Here is a 14,551-nt window from a genome sequence, read left to right on the forward strand (position 1 = left end):
TAATTAGAAGGCTGTTGAAATTAATGAACAAAAACTCAAAAGAAGTAGTGTACCATACACACATAATATTTCATGATTAATACCGAACTCAAGCCTGAGTTAAAATTATCATATGTACTTACATAGTTGGAAAGATATGTACATATATTTATTAATGTAGGTGCGCACTTACCTGGAAGTAACAACGAAAAAATACTTGGCCAGTATTTCCAAACCCATTTAAGCAAAACACTGGGGTCAAGCATATACATATACGAGTACATATGTATGTATGTCACAGTCTGAGTACGCAAGGAAGAAAGTGCTTTCAATTAAAGAAGGGTAAAAATAAGAAACGGCAGCGAAAATGATGTGGCCTACAAAAACAAAAGCAGCAGCATTAACAACAGCAACAAAAACAAGTGCAGCAACTAATCAAGAAATTGAAGGCGTCAACTGCACAACGCTCCGCAAAGTCGCTGCAAAAATACAACGATCGCATAATCAAGCCGAAAGAGAGCAACAGAGATAGAGAGCGTGGGAGAGAACGCGCCGAAACATTTATAAATAAATTTGTTTTTCATTAACACAAAATACGCCATTTTTGTGTGAGTGTACTCTATCTTTTTGTTGTTCTCTACGTGTCGTTGTGGCCGCCAACTATTTTTTGTTGTTGCCTACAGTGTGGATGTTTTTTTTGTTGTGATATTATAATCTTTTTTTTTATTAATAAGCGCGCGAAATGGCACAACAACAACCGCAACAACAGCAGCAACATAGTAATTTGTACAACCAAAATTATAAGTAAGTTTTCGACTTTGCGAGCGTTAGTTTGTGCATGTGCACATACATAGGTATATACATATGTACATACTTATGTGCGATCGTTAGCAAACATTTTTATACGCTATACACATTTAAATGTACATTTACGAGTACATTCATACATACCTATGAAAATATGTATTCATGTATGCAAAATACAATATACATAGCGTGTACCAAATGACTTGTGTATTTCCTTACATGAGTATGTATGTTTGTATATACGCATCAACTACAAACATACACTCGTATGTACATACATATGTATCAAAACACATTTACATGTAAGGACTCATTGATCCATGTTTGTCGTAAATCATACCAAGCAGAGCGCGCGCTATAGTTTATAATTCACGGATCCAGCTAATGCATGATAAACTTTACGCGAGCGCCTTTCAAACCTTAAGTTGCCTGTTGATTGTGTGTGTGTGCCATAATTTGAATGTGTTGTGCTTGCCGTTATTATTTATTTGTTTTTTGTTGTTAGCGGTTGTTTTTGTTGTTTACACTTGCACGATGGTATTTCCTGTTACGCCCTAAATCAACTGCGTATTTCTCCTTAAAATGGATCGGAGTTGGATTTGTTGAAGTTTTTTCATTGATCATATGCATAAGTTATTTTTTAAATGCATCGTGCATTATTTAATCAAAATTTTAATTTCTTGGCTTCCTCCTTTGGTAAAAGCTGCCTACGCCCTTGATTGTATGTATAAATATTCTGCCAAATGCCAAACAATGAATCCAGCAAATCGGGCTAACCCACCTTAAACGTTCTTGCTTCTGTTTTTATGAATACATGTGCTATACGTGTCAGGTTATACAACTGCATGATATCTGCCTCCTTTATTTCTATAAAATGGAAATGTAAGATGTTGTTGAGAAGATAATTCGCTCTAAATAACATTCTCGTTTAGCATTGAATTTAAAAACAAATATTTGATTATTCATTTAAAAAAAAAAAAAAAGTAAACGAACTATTTAATTTAACTATTGCAGCATGGAGGAATACGAGCGCCGACGCAGACGTGAACGAGAAAAATATGAGCGCCAGCAGGGGATACAAATCGACGACCGCGAGACTAGTCTTTTTTCCGAGCCGAGACGAGCCAATCCTTCAGAGGAAGACACGGGAATTACGGCTGCATTGGGTGAATTCGTTACTGCGCGCGATTTCATCAACCAGAACACCGTTGGCATATCTCGGCAGGCGCCGGGAAGTATCATCAACAATACGGGAAATTCACGCATGCCCAAAGTTGGTTCTACGGTGCCAAGTGCACCTTTAGCACCCAGCCAGCAGCAGCAGCAACAACATCACTACCAACCTCGTCCCCCCACCTTCTTAAAGCAGGCTGACAACAAGCCACCATACAATGGACGTGGAGGCTATCCCGGCCAGCCCATGCAAAATGACATACCATCGAGTAGTGGCATGGCTCCGCCAAGAGGTCCACCCAGACCTGGCAGCAGCAACAATAACACTTCCAGCGCCACAAACAACCTTTCGGCGGCGAAAACCACAGTGACGACGCCATTGGGTCCTCCGATTTCCACGCAAATTCCAAATGGACGGTTGTTAACAGAAAAAGCCTTCCAGGGCCCAACGACTCTGCACAATGGTGGTCGTTTTGTTCAACCGACGACAGGCAAACCACAGCCGGCACCAAAAGAGGTGAGTTTTGAATGCCCTTTCTTCCTACATTGGCCTTGAAGTGACATTTGGGTTTTTTAATTGCAGAAAGACGTCTCCAAGATAATTAAAGAGATGACCAATAACTTTGCTGTCACGCCGCTAACGTCCATAGCCGCAACACCTCTTGCACCTGTGCGTGAAAACTACAACCTAAACGGGCCCAATAAGTTTAAGTACGCCTTTGATACGATGGTTGATCCCATAGGGCCCCTGGGCTCACCTCCATTATCGGGTATTTCTGCTTCCGCTTCGCTTCTGCCGCCACCACATCCGCTAGTGACACCTAAACCACCCATCACATCACCCATACCGCGCCTGAATACTCCACCTCAAGCGAGTATTTTACCAACAACAAAGGCATCGCCGACTCCTGCAACAGCAACAGCGCTAAAACCATTAAAAATTGATAAAAGTGGCAGCAATCATACGTTGGAGAAACAAGACTCTTGGTAAGTAATCATTACAAATCGAATTTTTAACTGCGAAAAGTTAGTTTCTTTGATCTTCGATTTGAAAATAAACTAAACTGTGAAATAAATATCCTTGACTGAGATTATACTCCACTTATAAGGTGTCTGTGTGCAGAATTTAGTGTCTGTAACTCTGATAGCCTCTAAAAACTAGGTGATTATACGAACAGACAAACAGACAAACCTAATATACTTTTTACATTTGAAGACCATTTAAGAACGCTACAGTCGAGCAAGCCCGATAGTGAAATACCCTGTGCCCAGGTAAACTTCCGGCACTAAGGTATATGCGCTTCTAGCAGAAGCAAAAAGAGGAAGAAGAAGAGCGAACTTGTTGCTGCAGTTTGGGGGGGTTGTACTGTAGAGAATTTGTTTCGCTAATAACTTTTCTGAAATTTAAAACAAAAGAAAACTGTTATGTATAAATTATGTGTGTGAAGTTTGGTTAATGTAGCTTTTGAAATGTGGACGGTATTGACGAAATATATGAAAAAATGATCTATAAATAAATCGATTTTATGTATGTACATTTTTTATATCCTGATAAAGTGAAACGTATTTATATAACGTTTTTTTCATGTTCTTGTAGTCTCGAAAACGATTTGGAGTTGTCGGAATCGGACGATGACCGCAAAAAAGATGGGTAAGAGTGATTGATATACATACTATTTAATTTTTTCTGTGCTAAAGTAGAGTATGTTATAGCCGCTCGGTGTGCAACTCTAGCAACAGTTCCGAGTCCGACAGCAGTGAATCGGGCAGTGAGGAGTCCACCAAAGGTGAGCCTCTACAAAAGCAACTCCAGCAGCAGCAACAACTACAGCCACTCCAGCAACGTCAGCAAGTAAACGCGGTAGCGGCGCCGACAACAACAGCAGTGATCTCAACAGCTTCTGGTAATGCCAGCAAAAAGAAGTACAGCCAGACGATTATTGCTAGTGGTGGCAACACTATCAGCGGCCTATTAACCTCCAGTGGCTTGGGCGGTAGCGGTGGTAATGCCAGTGGTGGTGGTGGAGGTGGAGGATCTGGGAGTTCGGGCATTGGTATGAGCAGCTCTTCATCTTCGAATAAGACACCGTCACCGACAGAGTGCAATAAGTGGACACTGAGTCGCTTCTTTAACAAACCTGCTAACCAACCCGCAAATGAAAGTGTGTCCCCGGGCAGTTCCTGCAGTCAACACGTTAGCATGAAGGTACCAGGAATTTTGCCCGGCGGTGCCCAAATCATTCCCGAATCTATTGACGTCACAACTGCAATTGTAAAGAACGAGAAATTGCATGATGGCGATGAGGACGAGGATGAAGAAGACGATGAAGACAACAACGAATCGGGAAACGGGACACAGGCCATGAGTGGCTTACGCTATGGCTCCGGTCTAAGTGTTACGCCTGTCGGTATAACACCTTTCAACATAAAAAAGGAAGCGCTGGAGCAGAAGCAACAGGCGTTAGTTTCGTTGACTGCACCGGTACAACAGATGACGGCTCAGGACTGCGTGGCCATACCAAAAAACCAAATAAAGCGCGAGTCTTCTGCACTGCTCGAAGATCAGCGACGTGCTGATGGCCTACTCCGTCAGTCTGACGCTAATTCAACTAGCAGCTCGGACAGTGCCTGTGATGTGGCGGGAGCACAAGTACTTCCCATGCTTGGTCCAGATGGCACGCTTCAAATTCCAGGCGTTCCCGCAGATATTACAGCAGTATCGGTACCTAAGCTTGCGGGCAGAAACTTGAACTCACAACCCGTACATAGGAGCCCCGTCAATAGCGTAACGTTAACACCTATAGGACCGCTTCCAGCATCGCCTAAGGCTCGACAGAAAAAGCCACGAAAGAAGAAAATGTCTGCTGCGACAGTGCATTCAATGGACTCAAGTGATGATGACGAACCTACAGCAGCTAAGCAGAAAGTATATCGGGACGATGCCTTAGAGATGAGCGGTGCTACAACGACGGTGGTGGCATCTACGTTGCCAACGACAACAATAACTGCTGCACCCAAGAAAGGCAGAGGACGACCTCGAAAACAACATCCTCAACAGGTAACCCCAACAACGACGGCGGGAGCGCCACATCGCACACCTCAGAGCGGAAACTTGAGCTCCACGTCAACCTCCTCGCAAGCTAAGGGTCCGACCCTGACCGCCAAAAAGCTAGTGACGAAGACAACTACAGCGCGAAAGCGCGCAAACTCAAGCAACTCCTCAACGAGCACCACACCCACTAAAAAACTCAATAACAATGTTGTCCTGACGTCGACTATTAAGCAACCAGCGTCTTATGCTAAGTCGCCCAGCAGTAGTTCCTCAAACGATGAGGACAGCTCAAGCAGCAGTAGCAGTAGCTATTCCAAATCTAGCTCTAGTAGTAGCGAAACTGAGACAGATAAGCGCAGTGAGCAGGCAGTAAATAGACGCGTTGTTAACATAAACATGCGAGCTGCGCAGCCAAAACGGTTCCCAGACAGTGTATCCAGCTCTAGTAGCAGTAGCTCCAGCGATGAGGAAGCTGAAGATGATGACGAAGATGAGAACGATGGCAATGAAGCGTTGCCACAAGCAACTGCAGCAGAGTTAACATGTGGGAGAGCAAACACTCAACATCAATCTCCGTTTAAGACCGCAGCCCCTGCACTGGCATCATCATCTCACAGTCGTTTATCTACATCTGAATCGTCCAGCGCCTCGAGCAGTAGCGAAGACGACCATCGCTCGAGCATCGAAAAGAAGCGTAAGAGTGATGTCGAGAAGAGAAGGAAGACGGATAAAAACAAAATCAACACGCTTACCCGTATATTCAACCCGAAGGAAGGTGGCGCCAAGAAACAGGGCCAAGTGGTCATAATGGATCAGTCCGAGGAATTGCAAGTCAAAGAGCCGTCTTCAACATCAATGAACGCATCATCGTTGGGTACATCGCTCACGCAGGTGATACCAAAAACAAGCAACCAAAGCACTGTGCACTCTCCGCGTCTCACGCCCGGTGGCCAGCGGCTTAAAACACCCACGCGCACGCCTCCGACGCGCACGCCAACGCCTACGACGCAGCAGTTGTTGCAGCAGGTGAGCGCAGCTTCCCTGCTAAGCACGGCATCTCCAGCACGCACCACCACGCCGCATCTGACCTCCCTCATTTGTAAGATCGACCTCAGCAAGCTGGCGCGTGTGCCCGCTGAGTGGAATCAAAACAGCTACCGCCTGCACGAGAAATCCGCTGGTGGCACACGTATCAGCACGCCTGCTTACGATCACGAGACTATACTCAACGCCGATCTGCAGGCTTCCACACAAGCTGCACACATGAGACTGAAGGCGCAAAGCGAACGGGAACGGGAGAGGGAACGCTCACGCTCTGGAGACAACATTCACGAGTTACAAAACGGCCATCTGAGCAGTCGTTCTGCCGATGGTGCATGCACACCAAAGGAATTCACCACTTATCCTGCACATTTAACGCCTAACGGCTATGCGCCTGTGACCACTACTGCAAAACGCTCGCCCGCCTGCCAAAAGACATTGGGTAATGTCAAACCCGAGCATAGCGTCAAGTACGAGCCGGAGCTGGATGCCGGCTACGAAACAAAGTACAAACCCAGTGTTAAACAGGAGTTCATGTTGAAGCAAGAACAGCTGGCGGCCACTAACGACTCGCCCAACTCTGCGAGTGGAGACAGTAAACCGGTGCGTCGACGCAAACGCAGCTCTAGTTCTAGCTCTAGTCCTTACAAGGAAAAAAAGCGGAAAAAAGAGAAAATGAGCGATCTAATTGTGCCCGCAGCACCCAAGGAGCTGCCACTACTACCGACCAACCACGAGCGATTATCCCTAGACAAAATTCCAAATGCGGTACCCAAGCTATTAGCGCTCTCCCCTTTGCCTCCCCCACCAGCTACGTGCAGCGAGGCGGTGCAAACAACGCCGCCACAGCAATTGCCGGTGACGCAATGTTCAGTTGCGCCGGTATTGACGCGCGTCATCTACCGATCATACTTTGATCGTGAGGATGAGCCCCTAAACGACGACATCAAGTAAGTTCCTAACTATTTCAATAACAATTACACCTAGACATCATTTGTTTTTGTTCACATAATTTTTTGGAATTCAGAAACAATCACTTCCTGCAAGAGGCTATTAAACGCAAACATGCCGCTGATTCAGAGCGTGACTCTTTTAACCAAGTCACTCTCTATCTGGAAGCTGTCGTCTACTTTCTACTCGCTGGTGCAGTGATGGAACGTTGCAGCACGGAGTCGGTTGTTTGGACCATGTACAAGGACACCTTGATGCTTATTAAGTGAGTAAAGTGTGCGCTTATTATAACTAAAACGTGGATTTTAACACTGCTGCAACCATTAATAATTTCACAACGGAGACAATCCATCAAACTGTTTGTGAGCGTTTAAAATTATTTTGTTAAAAAGTAATTACATAAACTTATATATATTATTAATTAGCTTACAAGAGAAATCGATCTAGAAATGTCCGTCCGACTATTTGCCTGGATGAACGCCTAGATTTTGGAAATGGCTGAGCGCATATTAATTAAAATTGGTGTGTAGACTCTCCTAACTCCTAGGCAACATGAGTTTATTTTATTTTTTGATTTTCCACCCTGTCTGCCCGCTACAGGGTTTTGACAAAACTGTCCACATTTCAAAAGCTACATAAACCAAACTGCACATGCAATCTATATATAATTATCAAATTTCTTTTCAAATTTCATCCTCTTTGGTCAATTCCAAGAAAAGCTATTTGCGATTCAATTTTACTCCAGTACTACGCCCACAAACTGCAGCATGAAGTTCGATTTTCTACTTTTTATAGCCTGTACCCAAAGGGTAAAAGGCTATACTAGTTTTGTGCGAATGTATGTAATAATAACCAAACTCGGTATCCAGATTCTCCTAAGTCCGTGAAAGGACGAGTTTATGTTTTTTTTCTGATGCACGCCCCCACTCCCCCCGCAATTCGTGTTTTTCCTATAATTCCCGTATAGTAATTATGTGTCTGTGTGCCAAGTTTAGAAGAAAGTTATAGCCATAAACATAATCTCCGCCCAAGCTCTGTCGGCAGGGGTTGTTATTACTGCATACAAGCACGCATAGACACGATTCTGATGTAAATCTATGCTGTTGAAATTTTGCATAAACACTTATGTCTGTATGCATGTGTTAAATATTTTATAGTTAATTAAATAAACTAATTTTTTAATTTTTTTATTTATGTTTTTATTTGTGGGGCGGTACAGGTTATTTAAGAGTTGAGCCCGCTCGACTTTAGCATTCCTTTCTTGATTTATTTCTACTACGGGCCCATTTATTTCTACTAGAGCCGGAAGTTTGTTTGGGTCCAGGATATTTAACTGTCAGGGTTGCTCCACTGAGAGCTACTCTTGTGTTTCTGTAAATTGATAACATTAAAAAATGCAGCGAGTGGTTCATTTCAATAGATGGAATCATAATCTTAACTTTTCTTTATATTTCAGGTTTATTTCCTCCAAATTTAGGACGTATCAGCAGTCAACAAATGTGCAGCACGAAACGCACAACAAGGTTGCCATTCTAAGGTGAGCCTTGAAGAAAAGCCGTTACTACAACGGATCTATCTAACCAATTCAATTTTTTCTTCCCATATTTAAGTTTGCGCTGCCAATCTTTGATATCTCTAAAGCTTTACAAACTGCGACGCTCAAATTGTCGCGCTGTTATCGCCAGCTGCAATGAGTTCTTTCGCAGTGGCAGGGGTGATATGGTAAATGGCAATACGCCATCTTCTATATCGCCCTCGAACTCAGTAGGCTCGCAAGTAAGTATAAAAAGTATAAGTATAAGTATATATATATATATATACTTTGTGGGGTCTGCCACACCTCTTTCTACCTTTTACATTTTTCACTTTTCACAAAATTAAAAAAAAATTCAATATATAAAAGTAACGCTTCTTCTTTTCGTAGGGGTCAGGTTCAAATACACCACCCGGTAAAATAGTGCCTCAAGATATACACAATCAGTTGTGCAAACAAAATGAGTACTTCACTTATGTGAATAGCGCTCACGATTTATGGGACTTAGCCGATCGATTGGTTCGTACGGGCAATCACACAGGTAAGCGGTGAATCTATATAACTTAACTAAAGACTGATACTAATAGAGTGGCATATTCCCTTTCAAGATTTTTTTCGCGAATTAGATCACGAGAATGGACCACTAACATTGCATAGCACCATGCACGAGGTGTTTCGCTATGTGCAGGCGGGTCTTAAGACGCTCCGGGCCGCCGTGCTTCATCCACATTCACAGCAGCTTCAGGGGCAGTAGCGCTGCTCCATTCTGTGCTCCGATGTATTCTACAAGCCACCACAACCAAACGTTTGTAAAAAGTCAGGCCAAATTAACTACTACATATATATTACTTTTGTTTTACAACTTTTAATCAGTTTTTGTAAAACGGAAACAAACACACATACACATATTAGTTTATAGTGCCACAATTTGTTGCTAATTTATAATTTTTTTATAGGTACACAATTTACTTATTTTCCTTATGCTCAAGTTATCTTGGTTTTAACACTAAGCTCTTTAAGCTTTATATTTATGTCTAGATTGTAATTAAGTAAAGTATTTCATATAATGTGAAAGAATTGTAAACATTTAAGCTATGCGCCCCAACTCAACCTCAATCGCAGAACGAAAGTAGTCTAGAACCTTCGGCTGCATTGACCTAAAGATTTAGTTGAATTTTGTTTTTTGGTTTTTTTTTAATTTTAAGTTAGTTAATTTTTTATGCGAAAACACAGCGACAATCTTTTCAAATATTCTCGCTGCGCTGCATCACCCCAACTAAACATATAGTGATAATTGGCTACATATATTTTATAACTAGATACATAAGCAAAATGAAAAGAAAATCCAACCAGCTGAACTTTAAATTGTTGCATGTAAATAGGCAAAAGAAGTTTTCAGTTACGTTACCGTTCCGCAATTTTTACTAAATTAATTGTAGCGCATATTTCACTGTTTGTATGTTTTATTATGTTATTTATCAAAACAAATTACATAAGTTGGTTTTATTTAGCTCTTATTAAAAATAGTTATTTACTACCTGTAATTCATTATTAATTATGTTTGTATGGATTTTAAAGTAATTTTTTAAAAAGCAATCACAACGTTTCTAGAACAAAATTTTTCAGTGAATAATATATTAAAAATATATCGTATATACAATTTTTCTTGCGTTGTTTTTATTTTCTAATTTTCTCTGGGGACTATACAGATTTGAAAATCGAATAAGTATCTAAATAAGACAGATACAACAGCAACAACACTAATAGTGCATTAATAGTTTTTAAATACATTTTCAATACTTGTAAGAAGAGCGAGTTTATTTCGCAGAACTCTCCAAAACATTCAATGAAAATCAACAACTAATTTGCGAAAGTATTAAATAACAAATTTATATATTGTATATATTTAAAATGTGTATATTTTTAATAGGCCAAACAAAAAAACCGCAAATAAAGTAAAAAAAAAATCGAAGTCTAGTATAAAAACGACAATGCAATAAAATAAGTTTAACTGCTTTAACAATTAAATTCGTTTGGTGCGAGAAAAGGCTATTCATTTTCAATTCAGATTGTCCGGAAATAAAGAAAGTAATAATAAAATAGGTAACTTTCGACTTAAAACAGTGTATGGCTTAACAGTAAATATTTACTTTGGGTTCATTTTCAAGAAACATTTATTGAGCTAAACCAAAATAAATCAGCCGAAGTCAACGGCATATTCAAAACAAAAATAGTGGTTCTGGGGAAACAAAACGTTAACTATAACATAACGTTCAGTTATGAACTGTTTTAACAGAAATGACAGCAAAAAGTAGCCCGCAATTAAGTGCAATTTGTGCTAAATGAACAAAACTAAGTGTAATTATTATAAATTATGTAATGCATAATATATATTGTTAACATTTAAACGCTGTAAATAAAACACGAATTAAAATACAAGCGTACACATACATACATATTAACACATACGTACATAGATACATATATATAAATATATATATTTTTATATATATACAACTACGACATTAAAGTATAGCAAAATTTTTTGAAGTGACAACAAGCAGCAATCATGCAATAAACATGAACCGACAAAATGAAAACAACAAACGAAATGAGCCTAGTAAATTAAGAAAACATAGTTATTAATTATATTTTGTTAAGCGTTATTGTAGTACCAAATAATAAAATAAAAAAACAAACAGCAAGACCGACGAAATTAAGTCTTAAGCTATTAACATGGTGAAGTCAAAAAAAAATTGTTCATAAACATAGTTAAAATAACGAGAATCCATATTTAAATATATATGTATATATGGATATATGTGCATATATGTGTATGTATATATATATATGTATAAATATATATTTTGTACAAATATAATTCACGAAAATGAAAAACCGAAGCAGAAAAACCAAGTACACTTATTAAAGGTAAAGCAACAAACCAAACAACCAATTTAATATGCAATTACCTAAACAGTAGTTGATAAATCAAAATCATTACTAATAAAAATTGTACTATTTAAAACAAGCGTACTTTTTAATGCAGTTATAGAAAATGCAACTCTGGCTTCGTCATAGTTGAAACACAAATAGGACGGCAGCACTTCGCAAAGTGTTGCCACATAAGTATAAATAATAAAAAGATAGAGGTGCCTTTTTTAATGTTGCCAGCCAGCAGAAAGCTTTGTCTTTCGTCAACTGTTTTACCATCGTTCTTTTGAAATTTGTTCGGGTTTTGTGTCGATCTGTAAATTCTGCTGAGATCTTTTTGGAGAAATTTGTGCGTGCTTATCTTCAGTGACCATCCTAATGAAAGCAAGTAAATGCAACAATATTTGAATTTAGTTAGTTTTAGGAATTGCCAATGGTGCGCTGCAATATCGACGCCAATGTCACGCGGACGGCCATGTTGAATTCTTTGCCTGTCGCGCTTTGCATTTTGAAGTATTAGTAGAAGCGTTGCAGCAAATACGTATGTATGTATAAATAATGAAATATTCACTTTTTATCTAAAAGTAGAACTCCAAAGGATATTACCATGAGTTCCACTTTATCCTAAACCTTCGCCATATATTATATATATATTATTATACATACATATGTATGTACATACATATACTTATTAGGTGCGACTTTTTGCTAATTTCAATCACCTAACTTGATATTTAACTTTGTACTACAGCCTTCCAGCAAGGTGAAGCTGCACAATAATAAAAATTTAATCACCATGTCCGTAATATGTATAGTATAGGCTGAAGGAGCATCGTGTACCCTAATCCTGCACCCACTTTGAACCCAATTTTCACAACACTCACAATAACAACATTAACAATACGCACAACGCACCGTGGTATGACTTTTCGTTTCAGCAGCCACATCTCAAATACCCACGAAAAACTTATGTGACATTACTCTCCCGACTGTCATGAGGATCTCTGAAAATATAATTAAAAGCTGGGGTTATCAAAACGAATTGAAGCCAACGGATTTTGATTTCATAGAGGAATGCAAGGGAAACTCCAAAGATAATCGTGATATGCTAAGTAGCGTTAGCGTAATTGTGACCCCTTTTTCTGTCAAGGAGGAAAATGTCTAAGGTAAGTGTAGAAAATGTTTCCTTTCGCATTAGTATCGGGTGGTCATCGTTATCTCGTTTTAAACCTATAAGGTGGAAAGAATCTACCACATAATATGATCCTTGTCCAATACACATTTGGTTGATTTTGTTACTTAAAAATATTTAGGAACTGAAAGGTACAAGAGGTTAGGTTTGTGAAAATTGAAAAATGTAACAGACAGAAGTAAGCCTGTCAGATTCCACAAAATATATATATCTAGCCCTGCCTGTCAATCTGTCCGCCTGTATGAACGTTTAGATCTCAGGGACTACAGTTTTAGAAACCTTAAGTCACAGCTGTTGATCGGCCTTTATATAACTCCTAACTGTTAAAGTTTGCTTCTTTTTTTTATTGTTTGCATGTAAAGTTTAGTAAATTCACAAACGCTTTATTTCAATCCTTGTATGAATATTTTAATCTATTTTTCACAATTGTTAAATGCTTTAGCTTTAGAATGAGAATTAACATATGTATGTATGTATACTTATCTGTTGCAATATCAGGAATATCTTTTAACTTATAATTCAATTTAGCGAGAGTTGCAAAGGAGGGTTACAACGTCAGCATAGAGTTCAATGGTCTTTTGACACAAATGATGTCAAGTTGAGCTTGCAGGCACTCAGCTCGGTTCATTTGCTTTCCTTCTTACACCCTCAGCCAGCTGCCATAATGCTGCTTCACGCATTTTGACTGTATACGTGTATGTGCATTTGTTACGACGACTTTGCAGTTGCGCTGCCTAACTATTTGTTTGGGTGCCATTTTGACTGGCTGGTTCGCGGCCGGCATTCCCATGCACTCTCTGTGCGCATTCTCCCATTGTGAGACTCTGTCGTAAGTTCGTCGGTGGTGTTGTCGATGCATTTCCTTGTTTATGCTTTTTGTGAAATGTAGGGTATTCGGCTAAGTGTTGGAGCATTGCAAAGAGACAGACAGCAAAGAGTTTGAGAGCGCTGCACCAGTATGTTAAAATCGTTGCGCTCAGTTTTTGCCACTGCTGCCTATATCTGCGTAACTGTTTGCTGTTGTACTGTGTTGAGGTTTGTTTTCCATTTGAATATTCAGAAAATGGAGAATTTTATAGCGCTACAACACTGCAAATCTGCAGCTACCTTAATATTATTGTCTTGATATAACTGGGTCGTTATATAAGTCTTATACATATCTTTCTTTTATTTAATATAGCAGAAGAATTTAAATTACTTTGAGAACCAAAAACTACGCAGTTCTGCTGCCATATCCGTGTTTTCGAGCTGAGCTGTGCGCTTCTCTTCCAAAGGCTGCACAACTGCGTTGCTGCGGGCTGCGCTGCGGCCGTCATCGTCGTCCCATGTCCTGCCTGCATTTATCCTAACGGCAATTGTGTGCTTTAATCATTTAGTTCTTGCACTCTCCGGCAGCAAGTTGTGTTTTTTGAATTTCGTCGTATCGTCGTCGTTTATAAATTGTTCTTGGTATAATACATCTAGCATACACATGTATATATATGTATATATATGCATATACTCATACTAAATATGCACCTGAGTGTACATATATCGGGTTAAATTTAAAACTATATTGGTGCGTGTTCATGTGAAGGTTTAATTCAAACGGTTATTTTCTGCTTGTTTGCAAAGTAATAGTTAATCACAAAAAATTGAAATAAAACATCAAACTGGTGCAGCATAGTTTGCGGCGTCTGCTGCTCACCAAAATCAAAGTAAGAGTGCAAAAAAACTGTTCTGTTTACTGTGCTTTTATATCTTTTATATACTTACATGCATTCACTAAACTCCCACACCTATGTCGATTTTTCAGGCATACAGTCAAACAGATGTGCCCGTAGCGCTGTGATAGTAAAAAATTGGCTAAGTTTGTTATAAACTTGGCGCAAAGGCCCCACCCCAACCC

The 14,551-nt window shown here is 39.7% G+C and overlaps 1 protein-coding gene across 2 annotated transcripts in view; it reads left to right on the forward strand.

The window, feature by feature from the left end:
- LOC115626411 (AF4/FMR2 family member 4) overlaps positions 1-10,080 on the forward strand; it is a 34,535-nt gene extending 24,455 nt beyond the window's left edge. For both annotated transcript variants that reach the window (XM_030521777.1, XM_030521778.1), the window contains 9 exons: positions 1,801-2,476; positions 2,543-2,946; positions 3,557-3,610; positions 3,673-7,002; positions 7,080-7,268; positions 8,460-8,540; positions 8,614-8,779; positions 8,928-9,078; positions 9,146-10,080. In XM_030521777.1, the coding sequence (XP_030377637.1) occupies positions 1,801-2,476; positions 2,543-2,946; positions 3,557-3,610; positions 3,673-7,002; positions 7,080-7,268; positions 8,460-8,540; positions 8,614-8,779; positions 8,928-9,078; positions 9,146-9,291 (5,197 nt within the window). In that variant the 3' untranslated portion in view covers positions 9,292-10,080. The remainder of the gene's footprint in view (positions 1-1,800; positions 2,477-2,542; positions 2,947-3,556; positions 3,611-3,672; positions 7,003-7,079; positions 7,269-8,459; positions 8,541-8,613; positions 8,780-8,927; positions 9,079-9,145) is intronic.
- Positions 10,081-14,551: the final 4,471 nt, after the last annotated feature.

The sequence above is a fragment of the Scaptodrosophila lebanonensis genome, unplaced genomic scaffold (assembly GCF_003285725.1).
Source record: "Scaptodrosophila lebanonensis strain 11010-0011.00,11010-0021.00 unplaced genomic scaffold, SlebRS2 tig00000085-arrow-pilon, whole genome shotgun sequence".
Lineage (NCBI taxonomy): Eukaryota > Metazoa > Arthropoda > Insecta > Diptera > Drosophilidae > Scaptodrosophila > Scaptodrosophila lebanonensis.